Source organism: Pelophylax lessonae, assembly GCF_965119305.1.
Source record: "Pelophylax lessonae genome assembly, chromosome: 8".
In the NCBI taxonomy this organism is placed as follows: Eukaryota; Metazoa; Chordata; class Amphibia; order Anura; family Ranidae; genus Pelophylax; species Pelophylax lessonae.
Window position 1 is genome coordinate 192,453,822 of NC_138775.1, and position 19,081 is coordinate 192,472,902.

The 19,081-nt window shown below is 43.2% G+C and overlaps 1 protein-coding gene across 2 annotated transcripts in view; it reads left to right on the forward strand.

Moving 5' to 3' along the window:
- The window catches only part of BCAR3 (BCAR3 adaptor protein, NSP family member), a 185,793-nt gene that overhangs the window by 147,933 nt on the left and 18,779 nt on the right, over window positions 1-19,081 (forward strand). For both annotated transcript variants that reach the window (XM_082264777.1, XM_082264778.1), the window contains 3 exons: window positions 4,327-4,458; window positions 11,620-12,068; window positions 12,534-12,634. In XM_082264777.1, the coding sequence (XP_082120903.1) occupies window positions 4,327-4,458; window positions 11,620-12,068; window positions 12,534-12,634 (682 nt within the window). The remainder of the gene's footprint in view (window positions 1-4,326; window positions 4,459-11,619; window positions 12,069-12,533; window positions 12,635-19,081) is intronic.

Genomic DNA, 19,081 nt, shown 5'->3' on the forward strand with positions numbered 1-19,081 from the left:
GAGGGATTAGAACCCCTGTCAGTTTTTATTGCTATCTGTACCCCCGTTAGAGAGATTCAGCCTCTCTATTTGTCCTGTTTACCCATTAGCTTTGAAAGTGAAAGTAAAAGAAAATCCCATATTTTGGGTTGTCCCCAGCAAAGTAATAGAGGGGAAATCCTACAACGGGGACACTAGTTCTGGTGGCCTGGGGGGTCCCCTAAAAATTCCCTTAATCTTCAGGGATTTCCTCACTTCCTGTTTTGCTATGGGACAGGAAGTGAAGGTAAATCTCCTCAATAGGGCACATATGGCAAAAAATGAATCAACAGGCATTTTAACCTTCACTTACTCTATCCAAAAAAGATTTGCCTATAGTTCTGCTTTAAATGAAACTAGTGACTGCAGCTGCTGAGTGCTTTCTCTGAAAATACTGGTGGCCTGGCTGTTGTATTCATTCTCTTACTTCAAACCTTTGAGTCCAAGTCCTAGAAGAATCAGGCATAAAGGGACCTTGGACTGTTCTCTGGCTTTTTTCATCTGTTTGCTTGTTCTTAGATCATTGAATTAGAAGGTATGAAGTGACACAATCAGAATTAAACCAGCAAATGTGCTATTTTTTAGGCCTTTTCGACCATAGTAGGTGCATCAAAGCAACACACTAAAGCACTGTGGCGTGTTACCTTTATTCTATAGGGCACCCTAGGAAACTTATACAGTATAAAGAGCCATACTTGCATTGTGTGCATTGTGGTGCAGTGCATTGACCAAAGGTAGTGCAGGTATGTTTTTTGGTGTGTGGGAGCTTGTTAGGAGCTTATTCAACGTGCAATAAAAAGAAAAAAAATGTGCATTAATGTGCACTTTGAGGCATGAATAGAGCCCCAAGCAAACAATCTTTTATTCTACAATGGGAAATCCTTTTCTTATACTCAACAATTTTCAATCAACTGTACATATTCCAATACAAATCAATATTTAGGTGATATCTTAATAGAACCTGGGTTCATAGGATCTTATTCTAGGTCTTATAAATTTGCTTTTGCTGCTTAAAAAGAAACAATTAGACTATACCTAGACCTCAGTGCTAAAGGGCCCCATAACATTCTGATGATCTCCTATGGATATATTGCTAAAGGATAACAAATCATTGCAGTTTGTATTGTCTGTGGAAGGTGGCCCCCTGTAGAGAGCGTCTTCAAGTCATGGCCCACCCACCCAGATAACTTGCAGGTGACATCTAGACGTCAGCTGAGGTAACAGTGTGCTGAAAATTCTGAGGCCTTCTTGTGATCTTTCCCCCAATCGGTAACACCACCAGCAAAGCCTGTTGTCATCTCAGTAACTTATCCGTAAAATGTGCTGAGCATGTCCAGAGCAAGTTTGGTCTGCAGCTGTTTAGCAGATCTTGAGCTGAGACTCCGCTCCTTGCAACACAATATTATCATATCAAGAGAGAAAATAGACAGTGGTTTACTGGGCAAAGACGATGCCTATATTAAGTGTAATGTGAACCTGCTATTTCGCACACCCGATAACTTACTTAGATGGTGATGCCCATCACAAAACATTTCCCTCTGTTTAGTTTATTTATACCATGTGAAGGATCAAATTATGAACACCTGATGTTAAAATGCAGATCCTATCCAAAGCTTGTAATGGGTCATCAAATGGGCATATTGAAAGGGGAATAATAAACATGATCTGCAGCTGACTAATGCAGCTGATTTTTATTTATTTTTTATTTCAGGTACTTATATAGCGCTGTCAATTTACGCAGCACTTTACATGTATGTATTGCACATTCAGATCAGTCCCTGCCCTCAAGGAGCTTACAGTCCCTAGCTCACATTCATACATATACATACACTGCTCAAAAAAACAAAAGGAACACTGAAAACATATCAGATCTCAATGGGGAAAAATCCCATGCTGGATATCTATACTTATATGGACTGAGTATTGTGTTAGGAATGAAAGGATTCCACATCGTTTGATGGAAATTAAAATTATCAACCTACAGAGGGCTGAATTCCACCACACCCCGAAAATCAAAGTGAAAAAATTATGCAGCAGGCTAGTCCATTTTGCTGAAATTTCATTGCAGCAACCCAAAATGGTACTGTGGCGATGTTTTGCAGTGGCAGGAACTGGGAGACTAGTCAGGATCAAAGGAAAGATGAATGCAGCAATGTACAGAGACAGCGCTCTGGACCTCAGATTGGGGCGAAGGTTCATCTTCCAATAAGAAAACGACACTAAGCACACAGCCAAGATAACAAAGGAGTGGCTACGGGACAACTTGAATGTCTTGAGTGGTCCAGCCAGAGCCCAGACTTGAACCGATTTAACATCTCTGAAGAGATCTGAAAATGGCTGTGCACTGAAGCTATCCATCCACCCTGATGGAGCTTGAGAGGTCATCTAAAAAAGAATGGAAAAACTGCCCAAAAATAGGTGTAGCAAGCTTGTAGCATCATACTCAAAAATACTTGAGACTGTAATTGGTGCCAAAAGTGCTTCAACAAAGTATTGAGCAAAGGCTGTGAATACTTATGTACATGTGATGTTTTCGTTTTTTATTTTTAATACATTGCAAATATTTCAAACAAACTTCTTTCACATTGTCATTATGGGGTTTTGTTTGGAGAATTTTGAGGAAAAAAAATGAATTTAATCCATTTTGGAATAAGGCTGTAACATAACAAAATGTGGAAAAAGCGAAGCGCTGTGAATACTTTCTGGATGCGCTGCAAAAACATTTTTTTTTCCTTTTTTATAAATGATCACAATCTCTCTGTTCTCAGCTGCATAAGAGCTGGGGGGGGGGGGGGGGAGAGAAGCGGCAGTACACTGAGCTTCCCAGGGATTGGCTGTGCAGTGGGGGAGTGTCAGGACAAGTCTGATCATTGAAGGAGATTACACTGAGTTCAAGCACAGGTAGAAAAACTCACCACTGTGTGTTATGCCTAGTGCGGTCAGTTTTTAATGGGTAAGCAGAGGGAGTGGCAGGGACACCAATGATTTCACATAAAGGAAGCAATACAAAGAGAACAGGAAACTGTCTCATACAAGTTCACGGCACGGCAGGCACATATAAGTAATTTTGGGGTAACAAACGCTTTAAGTTGGCCATAGCTGGTTTAAATTGATTGATCCATGTATGGGCAGGGAGGTTGTACAGAATTTATCTATCGATCAACTTCTGTATACTCGTGCTGTCAGATTTTCCCTGCTTGATCAGCGCTGCAGGCCAGTCAGTTTTTTCATTCAACACGCTGGTTGAGCAGAAAAAAAAAACTGTATTATCTATGTGCCTTACTGGCTAGATCACTAGGGGAAAATAAAAGAAACCCAAAAAAAAAGCCTACATTTTATAAAGGAGTTATAAAAATATTCAGAATTCAGGGGAAACATCCCAATACATGATAGAAAATTTACGGGTGCCACAACATATTTGCATTTACATGATTGCAAATATGTTGTGGCAGCCGTAAATTTTCCATCATGTAAATGCAAATATGTTGTGGCAGCCGTAAATTTTCTATCATGTAAATGCAAATATGTTGTGGCAGCCGTAAATTTTCTTTTTTTCAGGAAGAAATGTTTCTTATTGAGTCTATGTCTGAGAATATGGGTTGGTTCCCAGTGCAAATTTCCATTCACTACACCAACCTTTCACACAGTATTATAACATGTAGCTGTGACAACACATTTCTTAGGCTGTGAAAGAAGTAATAACGTTAATGTTTATGTGAAGTATATGTGTGCTGTGTGGTTAAATATTAATTCACAATTTGAGCATCAATGCAAACATTTTTAGGCACACCAATTTCCATGCATGTCAAAAAAAGCAGTTCCTAAAAGTTGAGGGAGGGAGGGAGGGTGTAATACAAATGTATTGCTGTACAGAAAAAAGTATGAGCAACTTCATTTTCAAAGGGAAATATATTAATGCAATGCCATAAATTCTTCTTTGAAGATGGAGTTCATTAAACTAACATTATACTTTAACGTGTCTAAAGATGACGTTGATGACTCATGCAACCTTTAAATGATAAGAGGCAATGGGCAGCTACTCATAAACTCAGTACAAAGAGCAGATGGGAATTTTGAATGTAAGCCATCCACGGGTGCAGGTGCTGCCTCCCTGGACCTGATCCTGCATGACGGACTTTGATCACACAAGCAGGCAGGCTTAGGAAACGCTACACCCACACCTCAGAGGACTGGTGACAGAGCATGTGACAAGTGACAAAATGAAAGTTCCTGTTTGTAGTGTGGTGAGCTGAATGTAGCCAGGTGAGCTCAGTGCAGCAAGAGAGACTCACCTGTTGTGTCTTTCAGTTCTCTAAGGAACGCTATATTATGGATGGAGGAACCCCTGACAAGCTGAAGAAGGAATTGGAGGAGGAGCTGAAGCTGAGCAGTGAAGATTTACGCAGTCATGCTTGGTACCATGGAAGGATTCCACGGCAGGTAAGAGACGGCTCATAAAATGTACTGCTTCTACTTTACAAAGATCATTGGAAGTAACCATAAAGACATAGGTGGTTTTCCCCTACAGCAGGCTTGGGTGTGTTGTTGTGACGTCCTCTATTATGGAACTACAAGAAACAGAAATTGAAGAACTATAGTTTGCTCATACTTTATGGAAAGGCAAACCAGACTAGAACTTCACACATCAAATGGAAAGGCACTGGATACTGGCCATGGATGATAGGTCATTATGGGCTAATATTTTCTACCCTTGGCTGGAAGGGCATGCTGAAACTTGTAGTTCCTTGATTTCTGTAGTGCTTCAGGTTGCTAGTATTTGATGTACATTTAGATGTTTTTACAAAGCGCGATTAGTACAGCAGAACAGGCTCTCTTTTGGTATTAAATCCACAAATATTTAATATGTTGCAGCTTTCCAATACCTAGAGTGGTAGTAAAGTCCCCTATCGATTCTTTTTTTTTTTTCACCCGGGTGGGTTATGCCATATTTTACTGTATACACCGCATATTTGCACACTATGGCCTACTTACCTGTCGAACCGAGCCCTCCAACGCTGCGCTGTGATAGATCCAGTGGGTCCCGGCGCTTCCATCTTCGCCCGGTCTTCCTTCAGGGTTTCGTGCCTTTGGTCACTTGAATGGACGGGCTGCGATTATGTCACTCCTGTGCATGGAGTCACATCGCAGCAGCACAGAACGAGGCCCTAAATGTTTGCTGAGCTGCACATGATGACTGACAGGCAGGAGGAAGCATTTATGACAGAAAAGACTGATAGAGTCGCTTCTGGCAGAAATACCCTGTCTGTCAGCAATTTAAAAAAGAAAAAAAATATATCTACTACCACTTTAAATACATTGGCCGCATTAGTCTTCATTGTGTAAGCTTGTTTTCCTTTATTTTCACTTGTTGATGTTTCTACTCTGCACGGAGAAGCAAAGGAGACACCTTTGGACAGCAGAATTGTCAATCTGGAAAGAGGGTAGTACTAAGTGCTCTGGCAGATTTAGATGGATTTGACTAATGAATTAAAGGAAAATTCCAAATCACAGTTTTAAGCAGTTTCAGCAAAAGTTTTTTTTTTTTGCCTTTTGGTAAGAAGATTTAACATAAATGTAATAAAACTGACCAATGTAATCATCCCTGTCAGTGTAAATGGTTCGTCCCAACACTTTATCTGCTATTTTTGTTGAATAGGTTGGTCACTATGGACCATGGATAAAAGGTCACTACCCTGCATATTGGAATTTTCCAATAATATAATATAATCTCGTTATTATTTAAGCTGCCAAAACATTATACAATTTACTTGTACAATTTTCTTTTAGAATTACCAAAACCGTACAATATGAGGTCCAACCCAAACTTTTTCAATTTGTATGCAATCAGGCAGGCCCTTGCACTACACAGTTGAAACCAAAATAAATTGTATACGAAAAATGTGTGGCCATTTTATGGAAGCTTTTTCTATTTTGTCCTAATCTCAAAACTGGCCTAGATAACGATGATCGTTCCCACAGGTTCACTGGTTGGTTAGTTTTACAGCCTTAAGCCAAGATCAATGAAAGGATTAAGCAGTCACTACCTTCCAACCTCTCCTCTCCTGTACAGTGAATAGTATCCTGTAGGTGGGAAGGCATATTATAAGATATACTTGTCAGTGAGCTCACCAGGCCAGTTTATCTCACGTATTTGTTCAACACACCTTCTAGTCAATGAGAGAGCAAAAATCTTGAAAAAAATCAGCCACAGTTCTAATGCCTGGCTTTACCTAGACAGTATTGTTGTCAGTTATATAGTGTTAATATTCTGTAAAATATGATCTTTATTAACTATAAGGCATAGTGGGTCACTGCCTAGGGCAGTATGGTTAAAGGGGTAGCATCAAGCCATCGTTTTTCCAAATCACATTAGCTTTTTGTTTTCCATTGTTCAACTTTCTCTGGACTTCTGTGGTAAGCCAAGAAATAGAACTGGAAGAGGTGTGGGATTTCAGTGCACCAAGTAGCTCAGGAAACATGCAGTTTTGGGAAGACTTTCAAAAGCTTGAACTCTCACAACCCATGTAATCTTTCCAAACCAAACCAGAATTTAGTAAATGCATTCCTCTCCCTAGAGGCATGACTCCTTGATTCATGCTTCTGATTATTCTGTAGCAGCACCAATTATAACTGCAATGAGCAGTCACATCCCCAATAAATATATTTACTAAACTCCAGAGTGGGACAGGTGAATAAAAGACCATTGCTGATCTTGCAAGCTGAATCCTCCATCCTACGCATATAGCTGATTAGGACATCATGTCCCCTATCTATTTTTTTGCATTTGTTCTGTAGTAGCTACAGATTTTGGCCCGTAACTGTACCCTGAGCCAGTGCCAAATCCTTTGTTGTATTGTAATTGGATTCAGCCATTGCTTTGTAATACTTTATTAAAAGGTATTTAAACAAAAGACCATTTCTGTATTATTGTGGTCTTTTAAAGAGGTTGTAAACCTCAGAATTTTTTTTTTTTTTAAAGTACACCTGAAAGACAAACACATAATGAGCTAGTATGCATTGCATACTAGTGCATTACGGTATACTTACCTTAGAACGAAGCGCCGACCGCTCACCTCGCCCATGGGTGACATGTTCTGTCACCCTTTTTCCGGGTTCGCGGCATCCAGCCATCTGATTAGCTGGACCCGCGATTACACCACTCCCGCATGTGCGCGCCGGAGCCGACGGTCACGGCATGGGGCTCTGAAAGGGAACGGCACCAGCCACTGTTCCTTCAGAGCGCATGCGCCAGTGATGTCACTGGCTGCATTTAAGGTAAATATCTCCTAAACCGTACATGTTTAGGAGATATTTACAGTACCTATAGGCAAGCCTTATCATAGGCTTACCTATAGGTACATCTTGCAGAGGAGGGTTTACTTCCTCTTTAAGGGTTAAAACAGGCTTCCTGGAGCCTCTGATCCATCCTTTTCAGAGGAGCGATAATGACAGCCATAGGTGGGATCGAGCCATTAAGGTAGTGGTCAACTTTTACAAAGATAACCTAGGTCAGTGATTGGGGAAAAGAGCAGGCAGAGCAAGGTTGTCCAATGTTACTGTACTAACCAAACACTGCACAGTGCCAACACTGGACGTTACCTGCAAATAGCCATCTATGGCATTTTCTTGTTTGGTGGAATTTACAACATTCCTGTTTAAGATCTTGTGAAAGTTTTCCTGTAAAAAAGAACCCAAGCCTGCACAAAATGCATCACAGTTAATGTGTGCCTTGGATTACAAGATGTCTAAAGACAATAAGCCTATAAAAATTCCCCACTTCCCCCCAGCAGGAATGTGGATTTCATTGTGGTCCTTTTTATGGTATTCTAGAGGTGTCTGGCAATAAAGAAAGTGAACTTCTTTCAGGCCGGCATCCATTGTTTTATGTCATGTGAGAACATGATATTCGCTGATAAACTGCTGTGTTAATCATGGTTTCATTTTGATTCATGAGGAATTGAGATATCTTGCAGCAAAAAGCAAGTAAATGTTACGCAAGTGTTTGGTCATAGTGTAGTAAGGAAGAAAAAAACATGGCCAAATGTCATCATTTTATGAGAATTACTAATCTTTTAACAGCTTTTTCATATCTAGCTCATTTTCTGTAACTGCCAGGCATGTGTACAAGACTTAATCTTTGTACATGTTGGGCCAAATCTTTATAGCACCCTTAGCTATCTTCAAAATTGGCAAGGAAGTTGGAGTCATGTAACAACACAAAACATTCAAGCAGAAGAGTCCAGGGCAGTCCGTTTCCCCACAATGGTCTTCGGCTCATAAAATCTAATTTGCCCTTTTGTTTGATCAGAACCTAATTTGTAAAATTTAAGGGCAACAAGCCAGGATAGAATTATTGGACCTGTTGTTGAAGGTGCATGTTCCTTATCATTGCTTCACTACTGCATCATTGGCACAGACCCTGTTATTACCTAAAGTGTAAGTAAAGCATAACTCCTACTATTCTTCAAAATATCACACACACACACACACCTCCCTATCCTCCTTACTCTGTGTAAAAAAAGATCTGTGTACTTACCTATTTTTAATCAGCACTGGGCCGGTCATGTGATTCCGCAGCTTCCGCTTGATTTTGGGTGGAACATTTTTAAGAGTAGTTATAGTTAGGCCTTATTTCCACTTTTTTTTAAATGACTTCCTTGCCCATGTAGAACAAAATAAAATGGTCATTTATTGTCACTCCCCTCCTCCAGCAGAATACACTCGCAACTTGCAGCAAAGCCTGTGAGGAGGGGGGGGAGAGGAAAGAGAGACGCTGCAGGCAGGCACTGCGCTGGATCAAGACTGAGCTACGATAAGTGGGGGGGGGGGGGGGGGGATACACATACTGAAACATTTTATACCCTAATGCAGGGAATGCACTCATGTAAAAAATGTTTAGGCTTTACAACTACTATAAGACCCCATATATAAACTGTATAATAAGAAAACTGTTCCCACTTTTTTTTACCCCATTCTCCCTATGTGATTAGAGAAGGGGAGATCGTGGCTTTCATCCACCCTTCCTCCAACCTCATTGGGAAGAATGCAAAACTTTTAGTGAATGGAGGAGCTGGGGTGTGAGCAAACCACTGTGATCTGAGTACTCCAGCCAGAACTGGAACTCTTAGCACTGACTCTCCTGTACAGCAGGGAGTGTAGATCAGTTGTACATTACTCTACAGCCTAGACGCATGGGACTCCTCATTCGTGTAGATTTATTTATTACAGTGCACATTAAAAAATAGCTTTTGGCCACATTTCAGCTTTACTAGTTCCATAGTTTTGGTTCTGACTTCGCTACTCCAGCATAGAACGTCAAGTATCTGGTGAGCGTGCTATGGGTATGTGCTATTTTTTATTACATGATGTAACTTAGAAGATTTATTAATAGCCCTATAATCTATTAAAAGCTTGGAAAGAATAGGATTTAAAAGCTGTCAGTGTGTAAAGAAACATGAATAGGAGAAGGTATATTGATTTTCTTATGATCTCTCTGTATTGTGTAAATACAATGTATCCATTTGATGTGAAATAGGCAAACACTGTAGACACCCCCCCCCCCCCCCCCCCAATCTGCCAGACACAGCTGCAAGTGCCTGCAACCTCTGTGTACAGCAAATCACTGTAATGGCCATGAGGTCATTATAAAGGGTCAAACAACATTCCCATGACACACCCACCAGCATTAAAATGTGACAGGCCATGGAATAGGCATTGGCCTCTAAAGCAATGTTCTCTAGTGATGAAAAGTGTCACTGAGGTCACCTAAAAGCATATCCAAACATATCGACCAGCTGTGCCTACTTTATATTAACAGCTGAGGTTTCCCGCTTTCGTCTAGTAACATTACTTATATCTCTACGTCAAGCACAATAAACTTAGCAGGCTTCAAGCAGGTATACATAACATTGCCTGAAAAGCAACCTCTTGACATGCTGGCTTTCTTCTACATTAGTACTAATTTACATGCCATGGGAAGAATAGTGCCCACTGCACTCCACTATGGATGTAAGCGCTGTAGGTCCCCGGCCCCAGCGTCATGGCCGTTTCACTGCCTTCCTTGCTGATTGTCTAGAATAGAAACAGTAGTCTAAACTAGGCAATCAGCAGTCTTCTGTTCTTTTCTGACAGCGTTCTGAATGTTGGGCTGAATTTGGCAACTCACAGGCACTTCCCTAAACATTGTCAGTCTATATGTAAGAATTCCAGTGGAGGTCGATATAGCCCCACCCAGCTCTGCCCCATCTCTCACTTTTCCGCATTCCGCCCCGTCCCTCACAGTTCCGCATGCAGGCACTGAGATCCCAGAGCTAGAACACACCATTCTAAGAAAAGAAAATAATGAACAAATGACCCCGCTGATAAAGTCCTATTGGACATAAGGCGTACGGGGGGGCTACACTTGGATGACATCACCCGCTGCCATCCTGTGAGACAGATGTCACTTTTTGTGTGTTACAAGCTATATTTGTCTTTGTCGTTTATATGTAAATATCAAGTTGTCCTTTTTATTAAAGTTTGTATGGTGGAAACAGAGAGCTCTTAGATTTTCTTGTATTTTCATGCGCCTGTGGATTTACTGGGGATCAGTGTCTGCTATATTGGCCGCTTATTACCCCTAAGGGGCCACGAGCTATTGACTCCCTGTTAGTTTAGAATTTAAGGTGAGCGAGCAATCATCTCAGTGGTCAAGGCATTGTTACACATTCGGTGTGTTTGCAGACTTAAGTCTTCTCACATGCTGATCTCTCGGACTGTATTCTGGGCTTTGTGGTTCACCTTACCTCGATTATGGAGACTGTACTTCCTTTTTTAATGTAATGTGATTTGGATTTTTTGTGCTGCACTTTTGCATTTTAAAATAATGAACAAAAGCTATTTATGCAGAATCAGTCAAAAACATTTGGCAGTCAGTTCATTTTCAGTTGTCAATGTTTCCAACCCGCTTGATCAGGGTACATCATTCCCTGTCATTGGTAGCTGTCATTCTCACTTCAAATGAAGTGAAATTATTTGTGACAACAGGGTGGTGCATGTCTGGCTAGTTGAGCTAAGCTTTCTTATCTAGAGATTTCATAGATAAAGGGGAAAATGTATCAATCCTGTTGCAAGGCAAAGCAATGGTAAACGGGAGCAATGAAATGCATGGTGAGACCGATTTTATTACAAGGTTACAGCCTCCGTCATAAATTCCTCTTCTGGCTGCTCTGAAATCTGCACTTGTGATTGCATTAAATCTGACCTTGATCCCTTCTTAAGTCTGAGACTGTTGTAGAGTAGAAATCTGTCTTTGAATCTTGAAAACTGTTGCACTTGTCTGCCCAGGAATACAGACACACAGATATAGAAATCTGTCACAGAGACTTTCCTGAAGAAGGCGCATCTTAATTTGTGAATTATTGTATTGCTAATTTGCTGGATAAATGCCCAGTGTTTGATTTTTTCCATGTGCACAAGGCTGTAGGCTGAGATTATATTTCCAATTTAGATTTTAGAACTTTACCTAATAATTACTCTCAAATTTTGTAGCTTTGAGTATGTAGCAGATATTGCATGAGTAATTTTGTTTCTGGTTAATGTGTTTTGTCTTCTCTTCCGCAGGTGTCTGAAAGCTTGGTGAGGAGAGATGGAGATTTTCTGATCAGGGATTCTTTGTCCAGTCCTGGAAACTTTGTGCTTACCTGTCAGTGGAAAAATATTTCACAGCATTTCAAAATAAATAAAGTCGTCATTAGGCTCAATGAAGCTTACAGTCGGATTCAGTACCAGTTTGAACATGAAAGCTTTGACAATGTCCCTGCGCTGGTTAGGTACTATGTGGGGAACCGCAAGCCTGTGTCCCAGCAAAGCGGAGCCATCATTTTTCAGCCTATTAACAGAACTGTTCCACTTAGGTGTATAGAGGAGAAATATGGAACATCTCCTGTTAGACGCTTGGAACTGGGAGCTCCAGATGGAAAAGCAGAAACTCCAAAAAGGTTGAGTTTAAATATTGGCAATGGACAGGTCCTGCTGCAGGAGCAAAACCTAATAAGGACCAGTCTGCTCAGGTTAGTAGATAAAGGGCGCCCTTGGGGAAAAAAAAACCCATTTGCAAGTCCGCTGCTGCTATACCTTAGTCTCAACTACTTCATACAAAGTTGATTTTGCAAAGGCTAGAAGTCCAAATAGGGACATCCTTGTCACATAGTACAGGTTTCAAAGGTTCTTACTGATTTAGGGACCTCATTCAGGAAGTGACTAGAGTATTGCAAAGTAAAAACTCACAATTCAAAACCATATGTTCTTGTATTTCACTTATATTTACTGCTGAAAATTGAGCGTACAAAATTCATGACATTTTTATATACAAAGTGATTTTATATACAATAGTGACCACCGTAATTATTTAATGTGGTGTGATTTTAGCTAGCTTTATACTTTATTGTAGTATGCCCTGGTATCTTCCGTTTCTATATTATAAGTGTGTTTTTATTATTTAATAATATTAATATATGTATATTGTATTTTATTAGAAATAAAGAGAAGAGTGGCAGCCACCCAGCTTGTTTGGATAACATGCGGGAAAAGAAACGGCCATTAAATTCTTACCAATCAGAAAGCTACTTGCCACTAGGTATGTTTTCCTCTCTCTGGCAGCTTGTCAATGGCTGTGCTTCACTGTGTTTTGGCATACAGCCTTCTTGGGTGGGAATATATTTGTTTGGACATATCTTATATTGTTACCTCAAAGATTGGGACAGATATAGACACTAGATCTTTCTCACCCATATTGGAGGTAAAATACAACTTTTATTGATCAAAAAATGTGAAAATTGGGGCAAAAAGTTATTTTGTATATATACAACTGCAAGTCTTAGATGTTTCAAGGCAAACCCTTAAGATTGAGATGTAGCTAATTATTATTTGCCTTTAAATAGTACAATTAAAGTAAAAACTTGAACCTAACTCTACAGACTTCTGTCAATTAAACTGGTAAAGATGGGTCGAAATGTGTCTGGTTCCTTAATTTCGATCCGTCTATGGCCATTCCTGCTAGAGAGAAGTCAATCTAACAATCGGCTTCTCTCGAATAGGAATGTTGGAAAATGTTTTTTTCAATCAGTGCATGCAGCGGCCTCCACTGTCAGAGTACAGTAGCCAAGCCGAGAGGATTCCTCCATCCACCTCCTTTGTATGGGTGGGGGAATCAGTTTTTTTTTTTTTTTTTTTTTTCAGCCAAAAGAAGATCCCTCTGTGGCCAACTTTAGATGGTTTAGTGATATAGCTTTATTGTGCAACTATAATGTAGCTGGTGGGACATATTACAAGCCTTAAAAGATTAAGTGTAGTGATTTCTACTCTGTTGAATCCAAACTTCACAAAATCTATGAACTACCGTACTTCCGCAAATGTCAACAGAAAAATGTAGCTTTAATGTGGTGTATGCAGTTCTACAGTGGCTTATAATACAGTTCCCTTTACCCAACACATATCGCAGCCATATACCATATACACAATTGCCCATCACCCAGATATGTAGGGTTTTTAACCCTGTTACCATAAACGCTTGTGTTAATATTGGTGGTAGAGTGGCTAGTGGTGAGAAATGTTACTAATTCTAATTCCTCAACTCAGGTCGAGTAGTTTAACCAGTTCTGGACCGGAAGGATTTGCCCCCTAATGACTAGGTCATATTTTGTGATTCGGCACTGCATTATTTTAACGGAAAATTGCGCAGTCGTGCGACACTGTACCAAAATAAAATTGATGTCCTTTTTTTCCCACAAATAGAGCTTTCCTTTGGTGGTATTTGATCACCTGTGTAATTTTTATTTTTTTGCGCTATAAACAAAAAAAGAGACAATTCTAAAAAAAAACAATATTTTCCCCTCAGGGTACAAAGTGTGGTGGGCTGCCCAGCTTTAAGGAGGTTCAAATGGAGGAGCTTAAAGACAGGACATCCTAGTCAACTGGGGATGTTTTCTGGTGTCCATGGTGACCCTGCAACAAAGACTATTCGTGCCCAATAACCGTCCTATAAAAAATAACTGGATTTTTGTCTTACCGTAAAATCCTTTTCTCTGATGTTCATTGACGGACACAGCTCCATATCTTCTTTGACTCTGGGGTTATGCTGCTCTGCATAGGAGTAGGACTAGGTGGAAACAAAACATAACTACATCCCTAGGGGCGTCCTGGGGGGTATACTTCCAACTAGGCTATATATGACAAGCAGTGTCAGAAGAATACATAACCCAACTCAACAGAGGGGTGGGTGCTGTGTACGTCAATGAACATCAGAGAAAAGGATTTTACAGTAAGACAAAAATCCAGTTTTCTCTTTCATTCATTGATGGACACAGCTCCATATCTTCTTTGACTCTGGGAACGTCCCAAAGTGTCATCATGAGGGGTGGGAAAAACACAGCAATGCACATAATTCCTAAAAAGGGCTAAGCATAGCCAGCCAAGTAAACCAGGAGCTCAAACAGGAACAACTAGAGCTCAACACCCAGAAAGAATACACCCTCAAGAGCCAGCAGCCTCTGCAACAGCAGCCTGCAAAACCTTGTGACTGAACTCAGCATCTGCAGATGCTAGGACATCCACCTTGTAAAACTTAGTGAATGTATGCATAGATGACCATGTGGCTGCCTTGCACACCTGAACCACTTATGCCTGATTACGGAAGGCCCAGGAGGCACTGAGCGCCCTTGTAGAATGCACCTTTGACAGGGAAAGGAGAACCCTGACCCTTAATGGAATAGGCCTGCACCACCGTCTGCCTGATCCATCTGGAAATGGTTGCAGCCGATGCAAGCTGCCCCTTACGCGATCCATCCGTAAGGGCAAACAAGGAATCCGATTTCCAAATCGCCTCAGTCGCCGTCAAGTACACCCTGATTGCCCGAACCACATCCAGGGAATGTTATGCAATTTCTTTAGGGTGTTTTGGCTTGGGGCACAAAGAAAGCATCACCTTAGGAAGGAACGACTGACAGGGACGTAGCACCACTTTGTCCCTGTGAACCACCGGGTAAGGTGACCGACAGGCCAACACAGCCAGTTCCGACACCCAGCTACCTTCTGTGACAGAGTAAGCAGAAGAAGTTCACAAATGTTTTCAAAATGCGGAGCCAAGTGGCGAAGCCCCTGATTGAAAGTGTAAACCAAAGAATTTGTAGCCAGCCATACCGAGGCCAGTCTGGAGCCACCAGAATGACTGGAATCCTTTTTGCCTCGGTTCTGCGCATAAGCTGTATTGGCGGAAAAGTGTAAATCAGACGGTACTGACCCCAAGGGGCCACCAGAGCGTCGGTGGCATCGACAATAGGATCCTGAGATCTTGCCACAAACCTCTGTACCTTCAGGTTGAGACAAGAGGCCAATAGGTCCACATCGGGAGTCCCCCACCGGAGACATAGTTGTTGAAACACTTCTGGATGAAGAGACCATTCGCCCGGACTCAGGGCCTGCCGACTGAGGTAGTCCGCCTGCCAATTTCCACTCCTGGAATGTGCACAGCAGAGAGGGCTGGAACATAACGTTCTGCCCATCTTAAAATGCCAGCAACTTCTCTGACCGCCAGGACACTTTTTGTGCTGATTGACATGCGCCACAGTCGTGGCATTGTCCGATGGAATCCATACCGAACACCCTTGCAGACGATCCGTCCACTGGGACAGGCAAAGCCTGATGGCCCGAATCGCCAGGCTGGCATCCGTGGTAACCGCTGTCCAGTACAAAGAGCAGAACGGAGCCACCAAAACAAGGATCCCCACACATCCCGGCTCAACAGGGTCCGATTGTCGGGAGATTGAGGATTCCTGTCCCATTTGGCAATAATCTCTTTTTGCAGAGGCCTGGTACGAAACTGAGCAAACAGAACCACCTCGAAGGTGGAGACCATCAAGCCCAGCACTTGCATGCACGTCCTGAGAGACGACCAATAGTTGGACAACAGGAGCCGAATCACATGCTGCAACTTCAGCAGTTTCACCTCCAGAAGAAACACCCTGGCTGAGGCTGAATCCAAAGTCAGGCCCAGGTAGTCCAGCTTGTTGGACGGAGTCAGAGCTGATTTCTGAAAATTCAGCGTCCAGCCGAAACTCTTGCAGAGTTCGCACAGTGATGTCCAGATCAACTTTTAAGACAGACGGAGACTGTGCTCGCTAGAGGAGACCGTCCAGGTACCCCAGTACCGCAATCCCCCTTTGTCTGAGCAAGGCTAATACCAGGGCCAACACTTGTGAACACTCGAGGAGCTGAGGCGAGACCAAAGGGTAACGCCACGAATCGATAATGTTCCACCCCCACGGCAAAACAAAGAACACGCTGATGTCCTACATATCTTGAGATATGAAGGTAAACATCCTTAATATCAAGAGAGGCCAGAAAATCCCCTTGATGAAGGGATGCCACCACCTTGCGAATGGACTCCATTTGAAATTTCTGAACTCGCACAAATGATTCAGGGCCTTGAGATCCAAAATTGGACGAACCTTGCCTTCCTTCCTGGGAACATTAAACAGATTTTAATAAAATCCCTGAAAACGTTCCAACTCTGGAACTGGGACAATTACTCCCTGTGACAGTAGATCCTGCACTGCCCCATAAAGGCCCTGCAGCCGATCCAGGGACAGGCGCAAGTTGGAAGTAAAGAAGCTTGCCGGAGGAAAGGACTGAAACTCGATCTTGTAACCAGACTGAATCAACTCGTGGACCCATTTGTCTTGAATGAGCAAGATCCAAGCGAAGACGTCTCCCCACCCCAGATACGGATCAAGGCGCCCATTTAGGCAGAGGAGGACTTGTCTGTGGGACCAGTGGAACCCAGTTTTGACGTACCAGCCAGGAGTCTCTTGGAACCTCCTGCGAAGGACTTTTGTCCCTTGTCCTGCGAGCCCACGGGACGAAAGGGCCGTTTGTGAGCCGAGAAGAAAGGACTACGTTTACAACAAGGCTCTTTGCAACCTGTGGAAGCAGAATACTCTTACCTCCCATATGACTTTTAATGATCTCTTCCATGAAAGCGGACCAGTACTTCAACCAAATCATGCAGCGGAGGGTCACCACAGTCACAGACACTCTGCCAGCCAACGGGGCCTCATCGAGGCATGCATCACAGATGCAGTGTAGCCCTGTATCAACTGACCTGCCAGCTCATGAGGATGTTGACCCCCCCTTCCAGATCCTGGTGTAAGAGCTTTGCCCATTCCGATTAGGTCTGGGAGACCAAGCTGATAGCAAACACCGGCCTCAAAATTGAACCCGCCAGCATGAAAAAATATCAGACCAGAGTCTCAGCTCTCTTGTCCACAGGATCCTTCAAAGACACAGAATCTTCCACCGTAAGGAGCGCGGCCTTATTTAATCTGGAAATCTGAGAGTCCACCACAGGTGGAACCGTCTGTTTCTTCAGAAGAGACTGCTCAAAGGGATATCTCCTAGCAAAATGCTTCGTTTTTCCAACCATGCAGTTCAGGGATCCCCACTAACTAGCAACAATCTCGTCGAAATAAGAAGGGGAACACCTTCGTCAGCTTGGCTGGCCTACGGGTGCCAAATTTCACCTGCGCAACTGACACAGCACTAACTGTGTCCTGCAATTTTAAAGTTTCCCGCAGCTCTGTCCTACAATCAGTGCCTCTACAAGTACCTTTTTATGCGTGGCCATAGTGGAAGAGGAACCATCCTCACTGTCAGAGCACTCAGGGTGCGTGGATGCAGACCCAGTGGGTCGACTCACGTTCGCGGCGGCCAAAACCACCTCAGACTCTGAGGAGGCAGAGGATACAGGCGAGGGCGGTGGGCGCTTTTTGCTAGGCTGCTTTTGAAAGGCCATATCATCATTTTGATACAAGTGACTGTAGAACCACCGTCATGGCCGCCAGGGCAGACTGAGACCCAGAGGGTTTCTGAGAGTGGGTCAAGTGGCGATACCTGCTCCAGGGACTCTATGGTTAAATCGGAGGCTGCCCTTAATATGCTAGGAAAACCCCCACACCACTATCGCAGTGGGACTGCAAGATCCAGTGCACCAGCAGTGGAAGCTGTATACACGCAGGGACTCACCACCACCAATTCAGAGCTGGATACAGAGCGCCAAGCTGCTTACCATGCTGCGATCAGAAAAGGAAAAGGAAGCGCAGTCACTGTCACTAGAGGCCCACCGCCGCATCATCGCTCCACAGTCTACAAGAAAATGGATGCCGCATTGACTTTAAAAGGGAAACTCCAAAAACATGGTCACTGGACTACACAAACATGGCCGCCGAGGCTGTATACTGACATCGACAACAAAATGGCAGTGCAGCGCGGCACCCAGGACCCATACAGGTACTTGTAGTCCACTGGGGGGGGGGGGTCCTCACAGGGACCCCCCGCGTAGCCATTCACCGCAGGAGTATCAAAAAATGAGTCGCCAGCGGTGCTCTCCCGCCTCCCTCTAGCCCATCACTATGACACCCCACACCCACGACAGCCTGTGCACCCCGAGGGGGGACTAAGGGGGGGGTAGGTGAGGGCGACCAGTACAGGGGAACCTCGCTAGTGAGGGGGGGAACCATGAGGGAAGGAAGAGCACAAAAGGGGCCTACCATCCCAAAGAAGGGACCGCATCCAGCCCAGTATTTCCCCAGAGGAGAGGGTGGACACTACTCACCACACCTGGGAAACCGAGTGGGCACCACTCCTGAGAGTCCACTGTGCCATCCTAGAATAAGGGTGCTGCGGGCCTGAGGTACGCTGCCACTCTGGCCGTGACCATTATTGCGACCAGGGCTATACGTCCTCGCGAGGTGTTTCACTTGCCGGTCAGCCCCTGTTCAGTGGGGCGATGTCGCGGCCATCCTACCGTGGAGCTAATAGTTGGCTCGCGCTCGCTGGCCAGACTAGGAAAACCGTAAAGATCTAGGATATCCGGTGCGTCGCCCAGTCCAGCAGTTGATTATAGTTCTGACAGGAACAGAAAATAATAAAGGAAGAAAAAAATTCCATTTATAAAGGGAAAAAATGCCAGGACCGCAGGTCCCAGCAGGGAACCAGGTCCTTCCCCTCCTTACTAGGCAGAAAAAACTGG